Genomic DNA, 18,794 nt, shown 5'->3' on the forward strand with positions numbered 1-18,794 from the left:
TGGAGGTTGTCTGTAGGAGCTGGCTCATTGAACTTGAGCTTGTACTCATCAATTTTATTTGCCTATTTTTTTTTTAATTAAAAAGGACGTCGGTGAACAAGTCAGAGGACTCTTCTGCATGTTCTATGGTTTGCCTAACCAGTTCCAGTGATGGAGAAACTGAGGTCCAGAGAGAAGTTATGAGCGGAAGTGCTAGAACAATGACATAGCAGTTCTCCCATGTCACTTTCTGCTATCACCCAAGCAACTCTGAAATATGGGCGTGAAAACGATCCCACGTGCTGATAACGTTTTTCAGGTATGGCTGCTGGGGATGGGGATAAATGGGTTCTTTGTTGTGAAACCAGTGGAAACCATTCAAAAGGCCTTAAAAATATCCAGGGTATTCAGCCAGGGCTGGGGTCTTCGCTTGAAAATACCACTTAAGAGTTGTTCTTGGTTTTTTTCTAAATTTCATACAATTTCCAGGTGCCCTGTCTAGGATAACTTAATATTATACCTGCAGTGTGTATACTTGTAATAAAATTTATTTCAGTGCCTAAAATAAAATAAATACAAATTCGCATGGCATCGCTTTTTCTGACAGGTTATTAAACTTGTTTAATTGGATTACAATACAGGCAAAAAGAATTAACATAGGCTGGCTTTGTTTTTTTTTTTTTTTTTCCTGTCCTGCCCCTAGGTTCATCAGAATCATTGTTTTTAGATTCCGTATATATGTGTTAGCATACGGTATTTGTTTTTCTCTTTCTGACTGGCTTCACTCTGTAGGACAGACTCTAGGTCCATCCACCTCACTACAGATAACTCTGTACGAAGAGTTATCTCTTCGTACGAACGAAAAGTTTCGTTTCTTTTCATGGCTGAGTAATATTCCATGGTATATATGTGCCACATCTTCTTTATCCATTCGTCTGTCGATGGACAGTTAGGTTGCTTCCATGTCCTGGCTATTGTAAATAGAGCTGCAATGAACACTGTGGTACATGACTCTTTTTGAATTATGGTTTTCTCAGGGTATATGCATAGGCTGGCTTTTAAATCTACCTTTCCAAGTCAATGACACATTTTGCCCTGAAATCACAATATCCTTGTTTACTTTAACAAATCTCTACAAAATCACCTTTAAGAAAACTTTAGTGTCATTTGTGCTGACCTTAGATGATAACCTTTGTGTGAGAAGCAGAAGGAGTCCTTCCCTGGCAATGTCTCCAGCCCTATGGACCTTAGCAAGCCTCTTGGCAATTTCTAAGCAGAAGGGAATAAATTTTGGTCTGGACTTGTGTGTGTGTGTGTTTTACACATATTTCTGAAGTAAATTGTACTCTAAACGTTTTCCTGATTCTAATTTTTTAATAGTGAATGGCGTTTATATGAAAACAGAAGCCACTTAAAAAAGAAGAAATATGTATTACAGAACAGCCAGTGAAGAAAGATGTGTTAATCATTCCTTGAACATAAAATACCTTTTTAAGTAATTATTTTTTCAATGCTACAGAAAATAATTTTCAAACACATCAGATCTTTTGATATACAATTACAGTGAGAGGTCATGGCAAACTGAAGGGTACCAGTTAAAAATTCTGCAGAACCTCAGACTGGACAAAGCCTGCAGTCAAAAAAGAGCTCTGGTTGACTGGCGTCTATATAGACCCATAAACGTATTTGGCAGAGTTAACAGTAAACTTATCTGTCCATTTCCAGATTAAGTAAAAAAAAGTTCAACATTTATGATGGCTATCTTTATACAAAAACACACAGAATTTAGAATCAATAGTTAATGATTCAATGCTAATATTAAAAGTTCACTTAACATTGGAATCGATGAATAACAGCATTATGGGATCTCTCACACAGTAAATTTATAAGAAATTTAGCTGAATATTTCTACTGATCAGCACATAGCTTGGGTGAAAGGCTTCTTCCCTAAGAGCAAAAGCCTTTAGTCCAATTTTAAAGTTCCTTTTACCCCTCTTATTCTAGGACTCAGGAATATTTCCTACTAATTTGTTGTCATATTTTATTTCCAGTTTCAAATTCTGTGATTAGAAAGCTTGTATATTTTAGCTTTTATGTATGAGGAGAAAAATAAGTTCAATTATGCTAAGAATAGGTCTAAGGTACCTCAACGTGCGAAAAATCTTCACCAAATGAACTGAGCTGTGAAAAATCACCTGGCTTTAACCGTTACTCGTGTTTGAGTCATATGCTCTGCAACACAAAAATCTTTCTCAGCAAATCCATCAGTCTTGGATGTTTTACTTTATATGGTGATAAAAAGACAGATAATCTCACAATGTAGCCCCTCCAAAAAACTCAGAGCTCATTCCAACTGTGGAGTTGGGTCCCCGGCTGCTTCTGTCTAGGAGAGATCAGAAAGCAGGAACCGAGGGAGGAGAGGGGAGGGCACGGTGGGCAGGGGGAGGGCAGGGAAAGGGGCCCACTTACCACTGCTGCGGGTCGCACCGCTGAGTAGGGGGCGGGGCCACTCACTGCAGACTCCACAAGGTAGCTCATCACGCCGTCAGCACCTGTGTGGGAAAAAGCATTCACTGGGCCACTGGGTGCAGAACATGCGTGGACCAGCAAGCAAAGGAGGGCTCGGAGCAGGTCTCCTTAGGAACCATGGCGTTCACTTCTTTGTGTTACAGAGAAAGAAATTAAAACGTAGAAAAACAAAGTGGCCAACAGAGAGTAAGGCAGACCCCAGACAGAGCCAGTGCCCTGACTGTAAGGTAGCCTGGATGGTGATGCCTGCTGCAGACAGGAAGCAGTCAGAGCCCAGAAAAAGACCCTTTAGAGGGGTTCTGGGCAGGAATGGGTCTTGTGTGTCTTTTTTAGAAATATTTCCACTCCTATATCTCCCTCCCTCCACCCCCAACCGGGTCTGGCCCTCCATACGAAGTGTGGCATTTATCAACTGATGAAGGACAGAATAGAGAAAGGATTGGAGAAAAGAGGGATGGAAAACCTCCATCGAGGAGGCATGTCAACCAGGACCCTGAGACAGATAAACAGAGAGAAGACCCGAAAAGGGGAGTGAACATTATCCATCTTGAAAAAAGGAGAAGGGCTAATTAAATGTCTTGTTGAGAGCTACTATCTCCATTCAAAGTCTGAATGACCATCACGTTTGAGGAATGTTCTAGCTGAAGGGACTTTCCAGCTAGCTGTCAGTCATCAGGAAAATCGTTTAAATAGCAAACATTTCTGTTGATCCAAACGCTCTCTAAAGTACACTAGCTCACACACTTTCATAAGTTCAATATTACACACTAAAAAAATGTCTTTCTTGAATGATTTAGAAGATTAAATTCCTAGGTATGTCATTCAGAGGCCAAATTCCTATTGTTAGGGAGTGACATTTGAGTTTCCACTTAGCTACTTTCCACTTTGTATTTGTCTGTCCTTTTCCTTTATTCTTGGGAATAATTAAAGCCATTGACCCCATTTCAAGAAATATAAAGAATACGATATGCCTTATGTTCAATTTACAACTTTGTTCACCATCTTGATACAGCTTGACAGCCAATGAGCGTATATATCTTCTTTCATATGAAATATATTTAAATAACATAGTTAAAGGACTTCCCTGGTGGTCCAGTGGTTAAGACTCCGTGCTTCCGCTGCAGTGGGCACAGGTTTGATCCCTGGTTGGGGAACTAAGATCCCACATGCCACGCGGCGTGGCCAGGGAGAAAAAAAAAGCTAGACTTCAAAAATAAATAAATAACATAATTAAAGTTCTGCACTACAAAGTTATACTGACTAAGGGCTACCATCACACAGCAACTAATATCATACAGTTGAGAAGTAAGTTAAAAATCTTCTGAAGACGTAACTTATCCCAGAGCTGTGCTTATTGTTTTTAACTAAAAAGTCACCTTTTTATGATGTCTTTTCTCCCCAAAGTAGAAGCAGTCAAATTAATATTAATTTTTAAAAAGTAAAATAGCTAAGGGTACCTATGTTCATCAAGATGTTGTTTTCTAGTTTTTCAGGGACTTGATTGCCAAAAATGGCCCTTAGGAAGAATTCCCAGGTGGCAAAGCGGAAGAGTAGAAAAAGATCAAAGTCTCTAGTCCAAGGACACTGTTCCCATCTGGAGCCGTGGTCCCCTCTTCAGTGCTTCTTTCTAAAAATAGTGAGCAGCTACCAAGTATCAGACCCTGCGCTGGGTAGAGGGCCTGGAGTAAGAAGAAGCCTACGACAGGTCAGTGTGGACACCGTCCATATATTGTACAGAAGCGTTGCTGCTTTTCGTCTTAAATTCAAATTTTGAAGTCCTAATGAGTCATCATTCACCCATCCACCTGCACTTCACAGTTTTGGATCTACTCAGAGATGAGACTTAAAAGTTGACAACATAGATTGTGTCATACTGAGAACGGCTCAACCAAGATCTGATTCCTTAGGGAAAAGTTGCTCATCCCTCCAGGGACCCACAGGGCAACCTAAACCTTTGGGAAATGTCCAGCTGTGGCAGTGCTGCTTTGTGCAACCCATCCAGCCCTCCGATTTCCTCCAAAAAAGCCCCCCCCCGGGTCCCCTGAGTCATCACAGACCCCAATTATTTATTCAACAGGCACGTCAAAGGCTTCCTTTGCCAGGAACTTGTTAATCATTCAGTAAATAACTACCCTGTGCCTGCTATGTGCCAGGCACTGTTCTGGGTGCTGGAGATACACAGGTAAACAAAGACCCCGGACCTCGTGGACCTTACATTCTATCAGACCCAGGACAAAGCTGAGAAAGACAGATCTCCATCTTCAGGCAGTGCGGAAGACGGGGTACCACAGAACTAAAATACAAGGTGATGAGGAGCTTACCAACAATATGGAAAAAACTAAGCAGCCCATTTTGCCGAAGGCTGGGGAACACAAAACCACGGAAGATTGCACAGTGAGAGGTGTGACCACGTGGCCCTATGGACCCTCCCTAGACTCTCACGAGCAGCAGAAGACCTTTACCCTTCTGAATTCCTGTTAGACTTATACCTTTGTAAAAGAAAGCACTTTTGGAATCAGCAGCCTTGTCCTGAAGCCCAGCTCAAAGGCACCAAGAGCAACGTACCTCCTCCTAACAACTCTCCACATAGCTGGGGAAAAGGTTTAGTGGAAATGTGTTTTCTCTTTCTGATGGATAGAGTGAGTGAGGAACCCCGTGGGCCCCCATACGGTCCATCCTGAGCTGGGCTGAATTCTCGAAGCTTCATGCGCTGTGACTGACGCTCCCCTTGGGGAAAAGTCCTTTGCCCATGGAGGAAGCAGGAAAGAGGGAGTTGCCAGGGCACTCAAGGGCTCTCATCTCAGGAAATAACTCTGGGACAGAAATGGATGACCGCTTCATTATTTTCTGGAGAAAGAAAGAAAGAACCCGGCCTGTTTCCACTTGTAGATGGTGACACAGACCAGCTGCTGTAGATGTAAACCCTTTCAGAAAAAACTGGGTAAAAAAAAAAAAGTTTTTTGACGTGTTGGCCGAGGAAAATTCCCTCCCACATGACAGCTATTTGGACATCGGCTGGACCGACTTTTTTGTCTTGGCATTATAAACAATTATGCCTAAACACAAAACAACTGTGTGAGTTCAGATTTACTCCCCAGCCTAGCGGCATCCGGAGGCCTGTCTGAATGCAGAAATGGTTTGAACCCTTGGTAACAGAGAGCCGTGAAGAACTGAGTTCATTTCCTTGAATGGGACCAGCAGTGCTAGAGCAGCAGAGTGAAGTTGTCCTCAGTGAGTCTGTGCTTAAGAGGCAGCTGGGCTCCCAGCTGCGGTCCTCCCTGGCCTCCAGGACCCAAGGGGAGCACTGTAGGTCCATTCCTCACCACCCCACTGACCTCTCCACTCCTCTAACTAGGAACTCTGTTGTTTTCTTAGGCACCTGGTGCTATTTCTCACGTGCCTACCCTTCTCCCCTGATCACCTCTGTGAGAAATGCCCTGCTACCCTCCTGCTCCTCAAGACTAACTAACCCCTTCTCCTGAAGCTTTTAGATTCATCTCAGAAGTTTTAGCCACCAGGAAATCCTTCTTGAACTGCTGTTCATCCCAGCCTGGGCTGGCTGTCCCTTCTCTGTGTTCCCCACATGTGTCTCCATCACTGCGCACAACATACTGTTTTATAAATGCCTGTTCCTACCCGCCTCTCCCACTAAACTCAGAGCTACTTGAAGGCAGACACTATGCCTTTTTCATCTTTGTCTCTCCAGAATGTAAGACAGACTGAGGGTTATCATGGAATTCTTTTTTTTTTTTTTAATTAGTGAATGAATGAAAGAATGAATGAACAAATAAACTGGTCTCACAAGACTGAAAATGTAAGAGATAGATCAGAAGTAAATGTATTCGATTCTCAAATCAGAGACTCTGAATAGATGGCAGATCTGGATGGAGATTCACTGGAAATAATAGGTTTGTTTCGTGATCCCTTTCTAAGTGAGAACTCTTTCCCTTTATTCACTCGCCATTCAATGTCGCCTCATCCAGAAGCCTTTCAACCACCCGTGTAAACAACAGCTTCCTGCTCCTGATCTAACACTCAGCTGCTTCTTTCTTGTGTCCCTGACTCCTATCCCACTAGAATTTAACTCCGTCAAGGACAAAGTTTAGTGTATTTCTCCACTCCGAATCCCTAGATCCTAGGCCAGTGTTGATAGGCAGCTGGCACTCAAATAACTGTTGAATATGAGAGTGTAAGTTACAAAACTTTTACAAACACCTGAACTCACTTAAGCCCCTTTTTTTACGGGGGTGGGGGGCAGACTCCGGCCAAGCTGAGACTGACAGTAGCCCACCAGCCACCTATCCTGTCTATCCTCACCACCCTGGATAAAAATGGGCAAACCGTGCAGAGGGAAAAACAGGTAGCAGTTTGGTTTACGTGGGCATCTCGCATCCAGTAAAGCCTTTGGGACTCTTGGGAGATCTCGATTCTTCCTAAAACACGTGACTGCCTCTGGAGACTCCTGCCCGGAACAAGCCCACGACCCAGGCCAGGATCTACAGGCTGACACTTCCTTCCATCCAGGTCTTTCCAGGGGCGAGGTGGGTGACACACAGAAGGAAGGGAGGAGGGGGACTTGGAGGGGTGTTTCAAGCCAAGGCAGCAGAAGAGCAGGGAATCCCAGAGACCAGGCTTAGTGGAAGCTGAATCCAGTTCCTATCAACTCTGCCCCTGCTTGGCTGCATGTCTAGGTGATAACTGTGACATCACTTAAGGGTTTTTCATTGGGGTTATATGCTCTTCAAAGAAAGACTATGCCTTTAGATAAACAACCCCATAAACCACACTTCAAAATTTTTTCTTTTGAAAATAATTTTTGCCAAAATATATATATTTATTGAAAAAATTGCAAGAAAAATACAGAAAAGTCTATCATGAATGTCAAAATCACCTGAAATTCTACCATCTGGAGATAATTGTACTAATACTTTATTCAACATTCTGCTGGGTATTTTTTAATGTGTCCATACAAATATACACATGAGCAGAATTTTACCTTCACGATATTATTCTCTACATGCTGTTTTGCAATCTGCTTTGTTCACTGACGTTTGACATGATGTATGGATAGTTTTCTATGTCAATAAATACAGTCGTACATCCCAAAGTATACAGCTGTCGAGGATTCTATTGTATGTATGCATCATACTTTTCTTAATGAGCCTCTTATTACCGTAAAATTTATTTGTCCCCAATTCCTTGTCATTATAAAAGTTCCTAAAATATTTCCTACTCCCTTTAAATGACAAAAGTGGTATTTTGGGGACAAAGAATATGTACAGTGTACATTCTATATTTGAATACATATTGACAAACTTCCTTCCATAAGAGAGAAGCCAGAATTATAGTGCCACCAACAAACCCATTGTGATTTAAACTTGACCTTGCCCTCTCATCTTTGTGTTAGCCTATAGGTCAAGAATTATGGCTATAACATATGAAGACTGCACACGGGGAATACAAAAGTGCAATAAAGCTGTCACAGAAAATATAGATGATGCATTTTTTTCCTCTTTGCAAGTTGGACTGGAATGCAGGAGAAAAAGAATTTGGTTTCCAATAGGACTAGCCATTCAAAGGACAGTTTCCCCGAATGACAGCACCTTTGCCAAACTAAAGACAACAGTGTCACCCATGTCACTGAGGTAACATCTTTCATGTGCAATGGAAAGAGTTTGAATTTCTTCTTTCCATATGACATATAAATCTGTTTTTAAAGACTCAGACTGAGTGTTACCTCTTTCAGGGAGCTTTCCCTAAAACTTCTTGTCAGTTAGATAGACATTCTCAGTCCTCCAGCATGGGATTCACTTTCACAAGGTACCAACCAAAGTTCAGAGTACTTCCTGCGTCTCAGTTTCTGCTCCTGCATCATGAGTTGCTAGAGAGTAGGGACCATGTCTCTTTAGCTGGCACATCGTAGACGTGCAATACTCCTGTTGACTAAATGAAGGAAAGACCTGTACGTGAATAGTTAGTATGTGAAGAGTTATGTCTCAGTGCTTGAGTTTATCCAAGACAGTGAAGATATCTCTGGGACAAAAAAAAGGGACATCACCTGTGATGACATGTGTCCGTATGCAACCCCAAGGTTAGATTTCTTTAATGTTAACTGCAAACACGATCATATTTTTCTCTAAACTAACAGACATACCCCATTGATGAGTCTACTGTCTTCCATTATCTTGTTTCTAATTCTCATGAGTAGTCCATCTGTATTTTTCAAATCATTTTAGAAGATCTCTCCCCTGATCTGGCAGTGTAACAAAAGCTACCGAGTCCTGTTCTCCAAGAACTCAAATGTAAGCAGCTTTAGATAGCTGAGCAATCCTCACTCCCCCAAGGAAACTCTGTTGTTACCATAAGTAGAAAACAAATTGGTAAACAGAATTGAAGATGGTTTCTCTCTCTCATTCCTAACTCTGTAAGAACCTCATTTTCTTGACTGAGTATTTCAACATGACCGTAATAAACATTCCTTCTTATTTCAAGGAGCCGGCACCCGCCCATAGAGGCCATGTTCTGATCCATGTGCTATTGGCTTCTGGGTCTTAAACTCAATTCACCAACTCTTTCACTAAGTTCATGAGGCATCAACTCACAGATTAGTGAACATGTCAGTCTTGTTTCTCCCCACCTTTACTGCCAACAATCCCCCAACTCTTACTTGAATAGAGGCTTGAAAATGACTCATATCCATCTCCTATTTCTCTGAAAACTCTCCTCTCCTAATTAAGCATAATGCTTTCAGGTTCTGTATGAATTGACATAGCTCAACTAACCTTTCTTAGAATACTAAAAATGGACTCCTGTTATTGTAATATTACGAGTCACTCACTAATATCTCCTGAAAGAGACAAAGAATATAAGATGGTTTTAAACTGCTGAACCATAGCAATCAGGGGTTAAGAGTGCCTCGTAGACTACTTTACGTTTCCTCCTCCTGGAAACAAATCCCTCTTCATCACTGTGCTGGAATGGCACTATCAACATTGGGCAGAATGGTGTTGTCTGTCATAAACATCAAGGGAATACATTAAAATCTGTCCAGGAATTTTATGAGCACAATGCCAATCCTAGTCTCTGAAACTTCTCAGAAACTAATGCTCTGTTCTTTCTAGTGTGGGAACATCTTCTGGAAAACTAAAGGTAACATTCAATCAGCTGTTTGACAGTAAAAGTGGCCACAGCCTTGTCTTCAAATGCTATTCCTCAAATCCTCTATCAAACCATGAAATACAGCAAATAACCACCATTGTCCTTCAGACGTCCTCCAGGGCCACGCACATAGTAGGCACTCCATAAATAACTAAATAAAAAATTGGGATTTTTATCTAGCTAGCTGGTATTGAACAGCTGCACAGCCCTGTATTAGGTGCTATGGTAATTCCAAAAGTGAGAATAACTCACTTTTCTTCTTTATAGAGTTATTTTTCTAGTTGATGAGATGAGAAAAATGATGACCTCGCTACTCAACAGTGGGGTCCCCACAGACCAGCAGCGTGGGCAGCACTCGGGAGCCGGTAGAACTACAGAGCTCAGGTTCCACTCCACGTGGTTCATATGCACATTAAAGTTTGAGAAACGCTGGTGTAGGTAATGTATTATGGGTACATAAAAGATGAAGAAATGACTTACGGAAGGATGCTAAAGGAAAACTTCAAGAGAAGGTGGTGCTGAAATGGGCATTGAAAAATGGGTAGCTAGAGGTATGCACAAAGATTCAGAAGCGAGAAAACAGTAGATTAGAGAACAGGGAATAATCCAATAAGCAAATAGATTGTGGGGAAAATGGGAGATGAAATTGAAAGATCCTTTATGGCAGATTACCAAACTAAAAGCTTGGGCTTTTGTAGGATAGATATAAAAGCATGATTGCTTGAGTTTTAAATAGTAATGATAATACTAATAGTAAAATTAACAATAATACATTACTAAAATTAAAGTTGTAGGGCTTCCCTGGTGGCGCAGTGGTTGAGAACCCACCTGCCAATGCAGGGGACACGGGTTCGAGCCCTGGTCTGGGAGGATCCCACATGCTGCAGAGCAACTGGGCCCGTGAGCCACAACTACTGAGCCTGCGCGTCTGGAGCCTGTGCTCCGCAACAAGAGAGGCCGCGATAGTGAGATGCCCGCGCACCGCGATGAAGAGTGGCCCCCACTTGCCACAACTAGAGAAAGCCCTTGCACAGAAACGAAGACCCAACACAGCCAAAAAATAAATAAATAAATAAATTTATTAAAAAAAAAACTGAAATTTAAAAATATTTATAAAAAAAATTAAAGTTGTAGTATAAAAAATTGGAATTGTTTTCTTACTAAGAAACTAGAAACAAAAAAGAGTAAGCTGGAGGAATGATGTGAAGCATCTTGGCTTCACAAGGGTGGCTATAGCAGAGGTCATGGTATATGAGATTCTTGGCCACGTCAAACCCAGAGAAGACCTGCAAGCTAAATGTCAACTCTTACCCCATGGTGGTTGCCAAAGAAATCCTTAAGGAGCCTAGAAGTTTAAAGAATTACTTTTCAACTCACAGTGTGTGGAGTTATGTCAGATATAATCTAGAATTTAGATATGGTTCCGGGTCTTAAGAAGCTCTCAACAAAACTGAGAGATGCCATAAATATAGAGATAGCTATTGAGAGAACAATGAACAGTGCCGGGAGAGTTCTAATAATGCCCTTTAACACTGAACTAAAGCACACCAGCTGCCTGAACTCTCTCAAAGCCAGCGAGCAACTTCTTGCACTATGTCTGATGGTCATTTTTCACAGTGAGGTTTCATTTGTTCTGTTGCCCAAATTGTAAGTTTCAAATTTCCCAGCATACAGCTCAACAGCTTCCTGGCATACTTATATAAAGAGGGATTTTGTAAAGTCAATGAATTTGGGAATTGGAAAAAATCTCATGAAATCTGCCCATTTTCTTATTTGAATGAACTGAGCCCAGAGAGGTTAAGTTGTTTAGCAGAATGATAAAGAACTCCAGGTGACAGACTATGCATTGACCGGGAGTTCCTTACTGAGTGTGGGTCATGGGCAAATTTCTTTATCTCACGAAGTCTTAATTTCCTCAACTGTAAAATGGAGATAATGATACCAACCCTTTCAGAATTATTGAGGAGGGTTATATAAAATAAAACCCTTGCATATTACTTTATACATGATTAAATGGTCAATAAATAATGGTTATTATTACTATTATTGTTATTTTATCACAGTGCCTGGCATTAGTAAGCATTGACTAATTAATAGTAATAGTGGTTTTTATTCATTATTATTTTACTGCCCAAAGTGGCAGAGGTTATTTATTCAGATATTAGAGCCAGAACCCAGATAGCCTATATCCCTTACCTCTTTTTCTAAAAGACTTGCATTTAAATAATCAAAAAAGGATCCTCTTCCATAATCATAGGTTGAGTAGCCTAATCAAGAATTTCACAGGAGAAAAGCGCCACAATTTCTATTGAATGGCAGTCTGTTTGTACCATTGTTATGCCTAAAACCAAGAAGTAAGCATTCTTCTTACAGCGAGGAACAAACTCATTGAAAGATTGCGTAGCACACATGGGGAAATATTGCAGCTTCCTGAGTTAAACCGATATCTTTTTGATAGAAATGTGAATCTTCTGTGGAGTAACACTTTGGCAACTAGATATAAATATAAGGAAGTCATAAGCTGCAACGGAAAATATTGCGAGAGGTTTTGTTTGTTGGGTTTTGTTTAAATTTGTTTTGTTTTGTTTCTGCTTTTTCTTTAGCACGGTGCTTTCCAAACTGATTTGCATAGGAATCACCTAGGAATCACCTGAGAATCAGGTTACAAGGCAGAGACTGACCCAGCAGGTCTGAGGTACAGCCAGCCTGACGGTCTGCACTTCCAACAGGATACCCGGACATGCTCATTTTGAGTAGCAAGGCGGTGTCTGGACTCACTTGGTTAAATTCATGAGTGGTTATAACAAGAAGGTGTTTGGATGGCAGAGGCCACCGAGGAACAGGCAAGAAGAATCCGGGCCACACGCTGAGCAGAGGTTTGGGTTGATTTTTATCTTAGCTGCAACACAAGCCCAGCCAGGGAGAATGCGCAGCTCGGCACCCGTGCCCACCTCTCAAGCCACGTGCCAGGTGATGGTGCATCTGACAAGGCTTCCTGCCTTTCCTAAGAAGCCAGGGTTTGAGTTATTTCACCTCTTAAGTCAAGAAACTGGCATCACTGCTCTTCCCCAGCCAAGAGGAAACCTTCTGGATCAAGGGTCACTGGAGTCACCAAAAGGCACTATATTTTTCACAATTTTAAGGGACTTAAATCTTTTGGAAATTCTTTGTACTATGTTTTGCAACTCATTATGCACCGAAAATTATTTCAAAATGAAAAGTTAACACATTTTAAAAATGCACAAAAGACTAAAACCCTGGGAGTTTCTACTTTTCCATATCTCTTGAAAATATAGATTGCATTTCCCTCATTGAGATTATTTTCTTGACATCTTCACTAAAAGTTTGCTGCTTGACTTCATTCTAGTAAGTACTGTCCAAACTGTCCCCTCTGTTTTCCGGATGCAGCACCAGCACGTGGTCAGCAGGAATATCGAATCTACCCTCTTCTCTGAGAAACAAGATTGATCAAAAAAAAACCTTCCCTCACTGCCCTGGGTAACTTTTTTTTTCCATCTGCTCTCCCAAAGCATTCACAGACTGCAGCACATCACTTAACAATTATCTTTTATTTTTAATCTCTTTTCAGGTAATATCTTGCCTCCTAAAATAAATTATGTTGATTGTTTTTTAAAATGAAACATATATTTCTCCTTCTGCGTCTGTCACAGCGCCCCACGAGGCTGGGCACGAGGGAGAAATTCAATCAATATCTGTCCCATTGAGGGAGAGATTTACTGATCCCGTCACCCTGAACTTGTAGCCTTTCTTCAGGGTCTGTGTCTTTCTAACAATGAATCATTAATCCACAGATTCCTCTTTGGAAAATTGGCCTAAGCCACAGTATTCTCCCAGATTAGCAAACCATCACTTCAAGCAGAAAAATTTAGCCTAAATTTGTGTAAGCGCCTCAAAGCTACTGAGGTTCCTATGAGATACGACTCCAGCCACAGCTCTGAACTCACATGCCTTTGGTTCTCATCAGGTCCCACCACCAACCAAGTCGTTCATGGTACCAAACCTCGGAGTCCTCATCTGCTACATGGGGATAACAAGACCGCCCACCTCACAGACTTCATTGTAGATTAAAGAAGGAGCCCATGCAAAGCACCAAGGGCCCTGAAACATACCAAGTGCTCAGTAAACTTTGGGGATGAGTATCCTTCCTTGGGTGGAGTGGAGAAGACCAGGTATTATATCCAGAGAATCATCTAGATTAAAAAGTTTGAGTTCCCTAAAGCTACATTTTCAGTCCAGCAGGGACAAAGGAGATGAAGGGCAAAAGAATGAGTTGTCTTCATACCTAAATTGGCCCAGGATTGAAAGACCTCACAGGATTCCCCTCAAATGCCACTAACTTGCTGTTCACCACATTTATTTTGCTCAAATACTAAGTACATTTTAATTCCCATAAAGAAGGAAAGAGAGAGATAGAGGAGGAGGAGGAGAAGGAGGAAGAGGAGGGAAGGGGGTGGGGAGGGCAGAAAGGAGGCTCCAGCTCCCTTCTGCTGGTTGATGCAGAACTGGGAGTTTTGAGTGGGTAATTAGAGAAGGAACATTGCTGTGGAAAACAGATCTGATCACCAATCAATAAAACCATGAGGAACAGCAGAACTTGAATTATCAGTAAGAAATCAGGCAAACACTTTGAGGCAATCAGCAAGGGAAATGGCAGTGGCAACTATCTGTTTCCAGAGTATTTGTTTGCCCTCCAACTCACCCTCCCTGGGGACCTGCATCCACACACCCAATTTGTTACAATGTTACTTCAGACTAGCCTTCAACCTTATTGGCACTATTTTTATTCTTCAAAGCTCTATGCTATTTACAACTATTCTCTCATCTTCATGAAATAGGTGGAGTACAAATCATTATTCACATTTCTTTCATTATTCACATTTCAGAGATGAAGAAAATAAAGCACAGTCAGGTCAGATAACTTGTTCTCAGTTCCAAAGCCGATGTCTAACAGAACCCAAGCACACTCTACTTTCCTGACTCCAAAGCCCGTGCTGGTGCCTTTGAACTCCATTATCATCTGAGGCAGGGAACTGGCCCAGATCCATGCTGTCAACCGGTCTCCAAGGTCACAGCCGACCAGATGTTGAAGCGTTACACCCTGTTACCCACCCTCCCCTAGGCTCTACCCTTGGCCTTCTTGGCACCTCTAACCAACTAGCACCTCAGTGTAAGGAGCCGGTAAGGCAAAGATGCCCTCTCTGTAGTCCGGCCCTCAGCTTCCCACATCCTCAGCGGCAGAACCAGGACGGAAGAGGCTGACTGGCTGCTTGCACTGTTTGTTTATTCACTACTGAGTTGGCAAGGATGTTGATTTACAATTAGAAGCAGCATGCGTCTTCAAATATTAATATTAATAACTACAATGCAGAACACATGAAAAGGTCTTTTCATCTTCAAAGCACTTTGCAGACATTAACTCATTAGCTCTCCCTCCCCTCCCTTCAGAAACAACAGGTAAGGAAGAATCTCCACAGTGCTAGGGGCCACCCAGCGCCCTCCCTGCCCGGCCCACGCCTGCAGAAGCAAAGGGGTTTCTCTTTAGATAAAAACAAGGCAGGCGGTGCCATCCAGAACCACAGTTGTTGAAAGAGTCAGAGTGCCAGGCATTTTACAGATGAAATGGAGCTATCAGAGTTACCGTTTTAGAACCTGGATTTCCTGTTGTTTAACAAATATCTCTCTTTTCAGTTGCACAGTAATGGTATGAAGTAGGAGGGAAAATGGCCTTGTGATTTAAAAAAAAAAAAATCTTACCCAAAAGGTAATAAGGAAAACCTGCAATCGAATGCCTTGATCTTGGTAACCCAGCATCTTTTGAATAGTTCGCCTACATGAAATGCAACTTTAAAAGGGGGTAACAGAGATGTTTTAATAGTAGAGGAAAAGCCTCCAAAGAAGTGAGATTGCCAGATATAAAATAACCAATGGAGGAGAGCTGCCATCCAAGCTCTGTTCAAGCTCTGTGGTGGAGGTAAAAATGACCCTCCTTGACTCTCAGAATCCCCCTGCCTCAGGTACAGTCCCAAGGTAAAAGTACAGTCCCTTGGAAAACTGTGAGTCACAGGACAGGGAAAAACACCAAAAAGGCTAGTTAGACCTGCAAGACTCAAACCCGTAGCAATTTCCTCAAAATAAGGGCAATTAATTAAGCCACTGAGGTTAAAATAAAAAGTTAAAAAAATTAAAAAGAAAAACAACGGCTCACTAGGAGTGTAAGAGAAAAAAGGAAAGAAATGTCTACATTTAACTACAGCTTTATTTCTTTGGAAGTGCTCCAATATGTGAAGAAAATTCAGTTTCTGACAAGTACTCGGCAAGTGCCTAAAACGTGCATGCTGTTGCTCTTACACAACAGGGAAAAGAGAGAAAAGGTCTTGATTTCAGACTATTCTAACAAGGTTAGGAAGTATTTTTGAAAATGGTTATTAAACAATTGAATTGAAAATACAGAAAAATGTGAAAAGAGAAAGCCGCTTGTATCCTGAAAGTTCCCATCAGTTTACCGGTTAATTCCACCAAATGAAAAAAAAAAAAAAAACGAAAAGGAAAATGGACTGCGAAGTTTTAGGCAGAAACTCACACCCCACTTACCACTTTGCCGGAGAAACTGGGTGAAGAATAGGTCCTGAGTGAGCTTCCCTCAAGGTCTGTGGTCTCTTTCCAACTACCTGCGGGAATCCTCTGCTCGGAGGCTAAAGAGGATGCAAAGACCATAATGTTTCTAATAGAGCTGCCTCCTTAAATTAGGGGGTGTGGTCAAGCCCAGAAAAGCTGGAAAAAAGGCAGTGTTCCACTGGCCCCTGACTCCACGGAGGCAGCCACTAGGACAGGCTCTGTGGTCTAGATGGAAAAGCAAATCATGTTACTGGTTAAGGTAACACCGGATCACACCTTAATTTATATCATTGAGATTACCCTTCTGTTAAATGTCATTCAGCCACCAAAAGTAGCCAGGAGGGAGATGAGCAAAAGAGAATTCCCTCAGTGGGATAACTCGTGTTTCAGCCTTTGCTATTGCTTTAGATTTACCTTCTACTGAATATTTGAATATTCATGACTCACATTTCTTGACCTTCTCCACCGAGCCCTCATTTAACCTAGGTCAGGGGTCAGGAGAGGGCTATAGCGTCAGGGCCGGAAAGACTCAGAGAACAGACTGTCTACCACCCCGTCACCTGCTGGCCTTATCTCTTGGACCCTGGCTTATCTCTAATAACAGTAACGTGATGTGAAGTGTGATGTTTCCTAAGGAAAAAAATTAATTCTAAGGAAGAATTAACTCTCTCAGAATGAGAGCTGGGGATTCTGAAAATTAAGTCTGGCTTTAGGTGATCTCTAAAATAGATTAGTTGTAGTGACACTGATTCCTACTCCATGGTGCAGGAATAAAAGGGCAGAAATATTCATATATTCCTCATTTAGAGAAAATGTAAACAATGTGAAAATCTTGTTCTAGGTGAAAATATACAGCACTGTATATCCACATGTTCAGAAACGTGGTAAGAATATTACAGTATAATATCATTTCTCTGAATAGGATTATTTCATTACAGAATTTTTTTTTTTTGGAAAGTCAGTATTTGGCTTTATAATTTAAGGCTTTTATCCTAAAAATTTCCATTTACTTTGAGCAATGGATGGGAGTTAAAATGTGCCATGGTTGACTCCTTTGCCTTTCTAATGAAGACACAGATGCTCAACTTTGAAAAACTGTGAAAATATAGTAAGTGTCCTTCAGAACGGCATCGTCCTCATCCTTCATTGTACAAAGGCAGCAGCGCAGTGAAGATGGTGTCGTCATGAAAACAAGATTTTACGGCTCATCTTTTGCCTTCGCACATTAAAAGTCTTAGAGAAAAGGACGAGATAGTGCTATTGGTTCAGTTTTGTTTCATAAATGTCTGTGCCAGGCACTGGGGGAAATGACAAGTCCACACTGGAGTGGGAAGACAGACACAGAAATCAACCATCTCGATCAAGTGTAATACATGCTATGAAAGAATCTGTGAACAGAGCGACGGAAGCTTCAGACTGTCCTCTACAGCCCGGTCAGCTCCAGCACACCGCCCCGTTTAAAAAGCCCACGGGCAATTAAACCAATCACAACCAATTATAATTGTATTCACTATGTTTGCAAGAGAGTTAAAAAAAACAAAAGCAATGTAGAGAATACCCGGATTCTTGGCTTACATGGGTGTACAGTGTGATTATTGCAGAGCTCTGGAGTCTGGCATTGTCTACACAGAATTCACATAGACAAAAACCCTTTAGAACCTTAGGGCCAACCTATCATGGTGGCCGAGAGCATAGCTAGAAATCTAAAGAGTGTAAAATAAGCCACACCCCTGCTGAAGATGGCCTAGAGAATGCCCAGGAAAGCGGCAAGTTTTGTTTTAAACAGTATCTTCGAAAATATAGCATTAGATGAATATCTACACACAACAGAATGAAGGCGGACCCTTACCTTACCCCTATACAAAAATAAACTCAAAATGAATCAAAGACCTAAACATAAGAGCTAAAAGTATAAAATTCGTAAAAGAAAAAAAAAAACATAGATGGAAACTTCATGACATTGGGTTTGGCAATGATTTATTTATTTATCACACCAACATCACAGACAAAAAAAGAAATAATAGATAAGTTGGGCTTCATCAAAATTAAAAACTTTTGTACATCAAAGAACACTATTAATAAAGTGAAAAGGCAACCCACAGAATGGGAAATAAATTTCAAACCCCTTACAATATATTACAGAATATATAAGGACCTCTTACAACTCATCGACAACAACAAATAACTCCATTAAAAGATGAGCAAAGGGGGCTTCCCTGGTGGCGCAGTGGTTGGGAGTCTGCCTGCCAATGCAGGAGACACGGGTTCGGGCCCTGGTCTGGGAAGATCCCACATGCCGCGGAGCAACTAGGCCCGTGAGCCACAATTGCTGAGCCTGCGCGTCTGGAGCCTGTGCTCCGCAACAAGAGAGGCCGCGATAGTGAGAGGCCCGCGCACCGCGATGAAGGGTGGCCCCCACTTGCCACAACTAGAGAAAGCCCTCACACAGAAACGAAGACCCAACACAGCCAAAAATAAATAAATTTAAAAAA

At 41.6% G+C, this 18,794-nt stretch overlaps 1 protein-coding gene across 3 annotated transcripts in view; it reads right to left on the reverse strand.

The window, feature by feature from the left end:
* The window catches only part of ETS1 (ETS proto-oncogene 1, transcription factor), a 128,918-nt gene extending 112,544 nt beyond the window's left edge, over nt 1-16,374 (reverse strand). For all 3 annotated transcript variants that reach the window (XM_082340959.1, XM_082340962.1, XM_082340958.1), the window contains exons 1-2: nt 16,279-16,374; nt 2,449-2,531 (exon numbers count right to left, since the gene is read on the reverse strand). In XM_082340959.1, the coding sequence (XP_082197085.1) occupies nt 2,449-2,517 (69 nt within the window). In that variant the 5' untranslated portion in view covers nt 2,518-2,531; nt 16,279-16,374. The remainder of the gene's footprint in view (nt 1-2,448; nt 2,532-16,278) is intronic.
* Between the last annotated feature and the right edge of the window lie 2,420 nt (nt 16,375-18,794).

Source organism: Balaenoptera borealis (assembly GCF_965194805.1).
Source record: "Balaenoptera borealis genome assembly, chromosome: 11".
In the NCBI taxonomy this organism is placed as follows: Eukaryota; Metazoa; Chordata; class Mammalia; order Artiodactyla; family Balaenopteridae; genus Balaenoptera; species Balaenoptera borealis.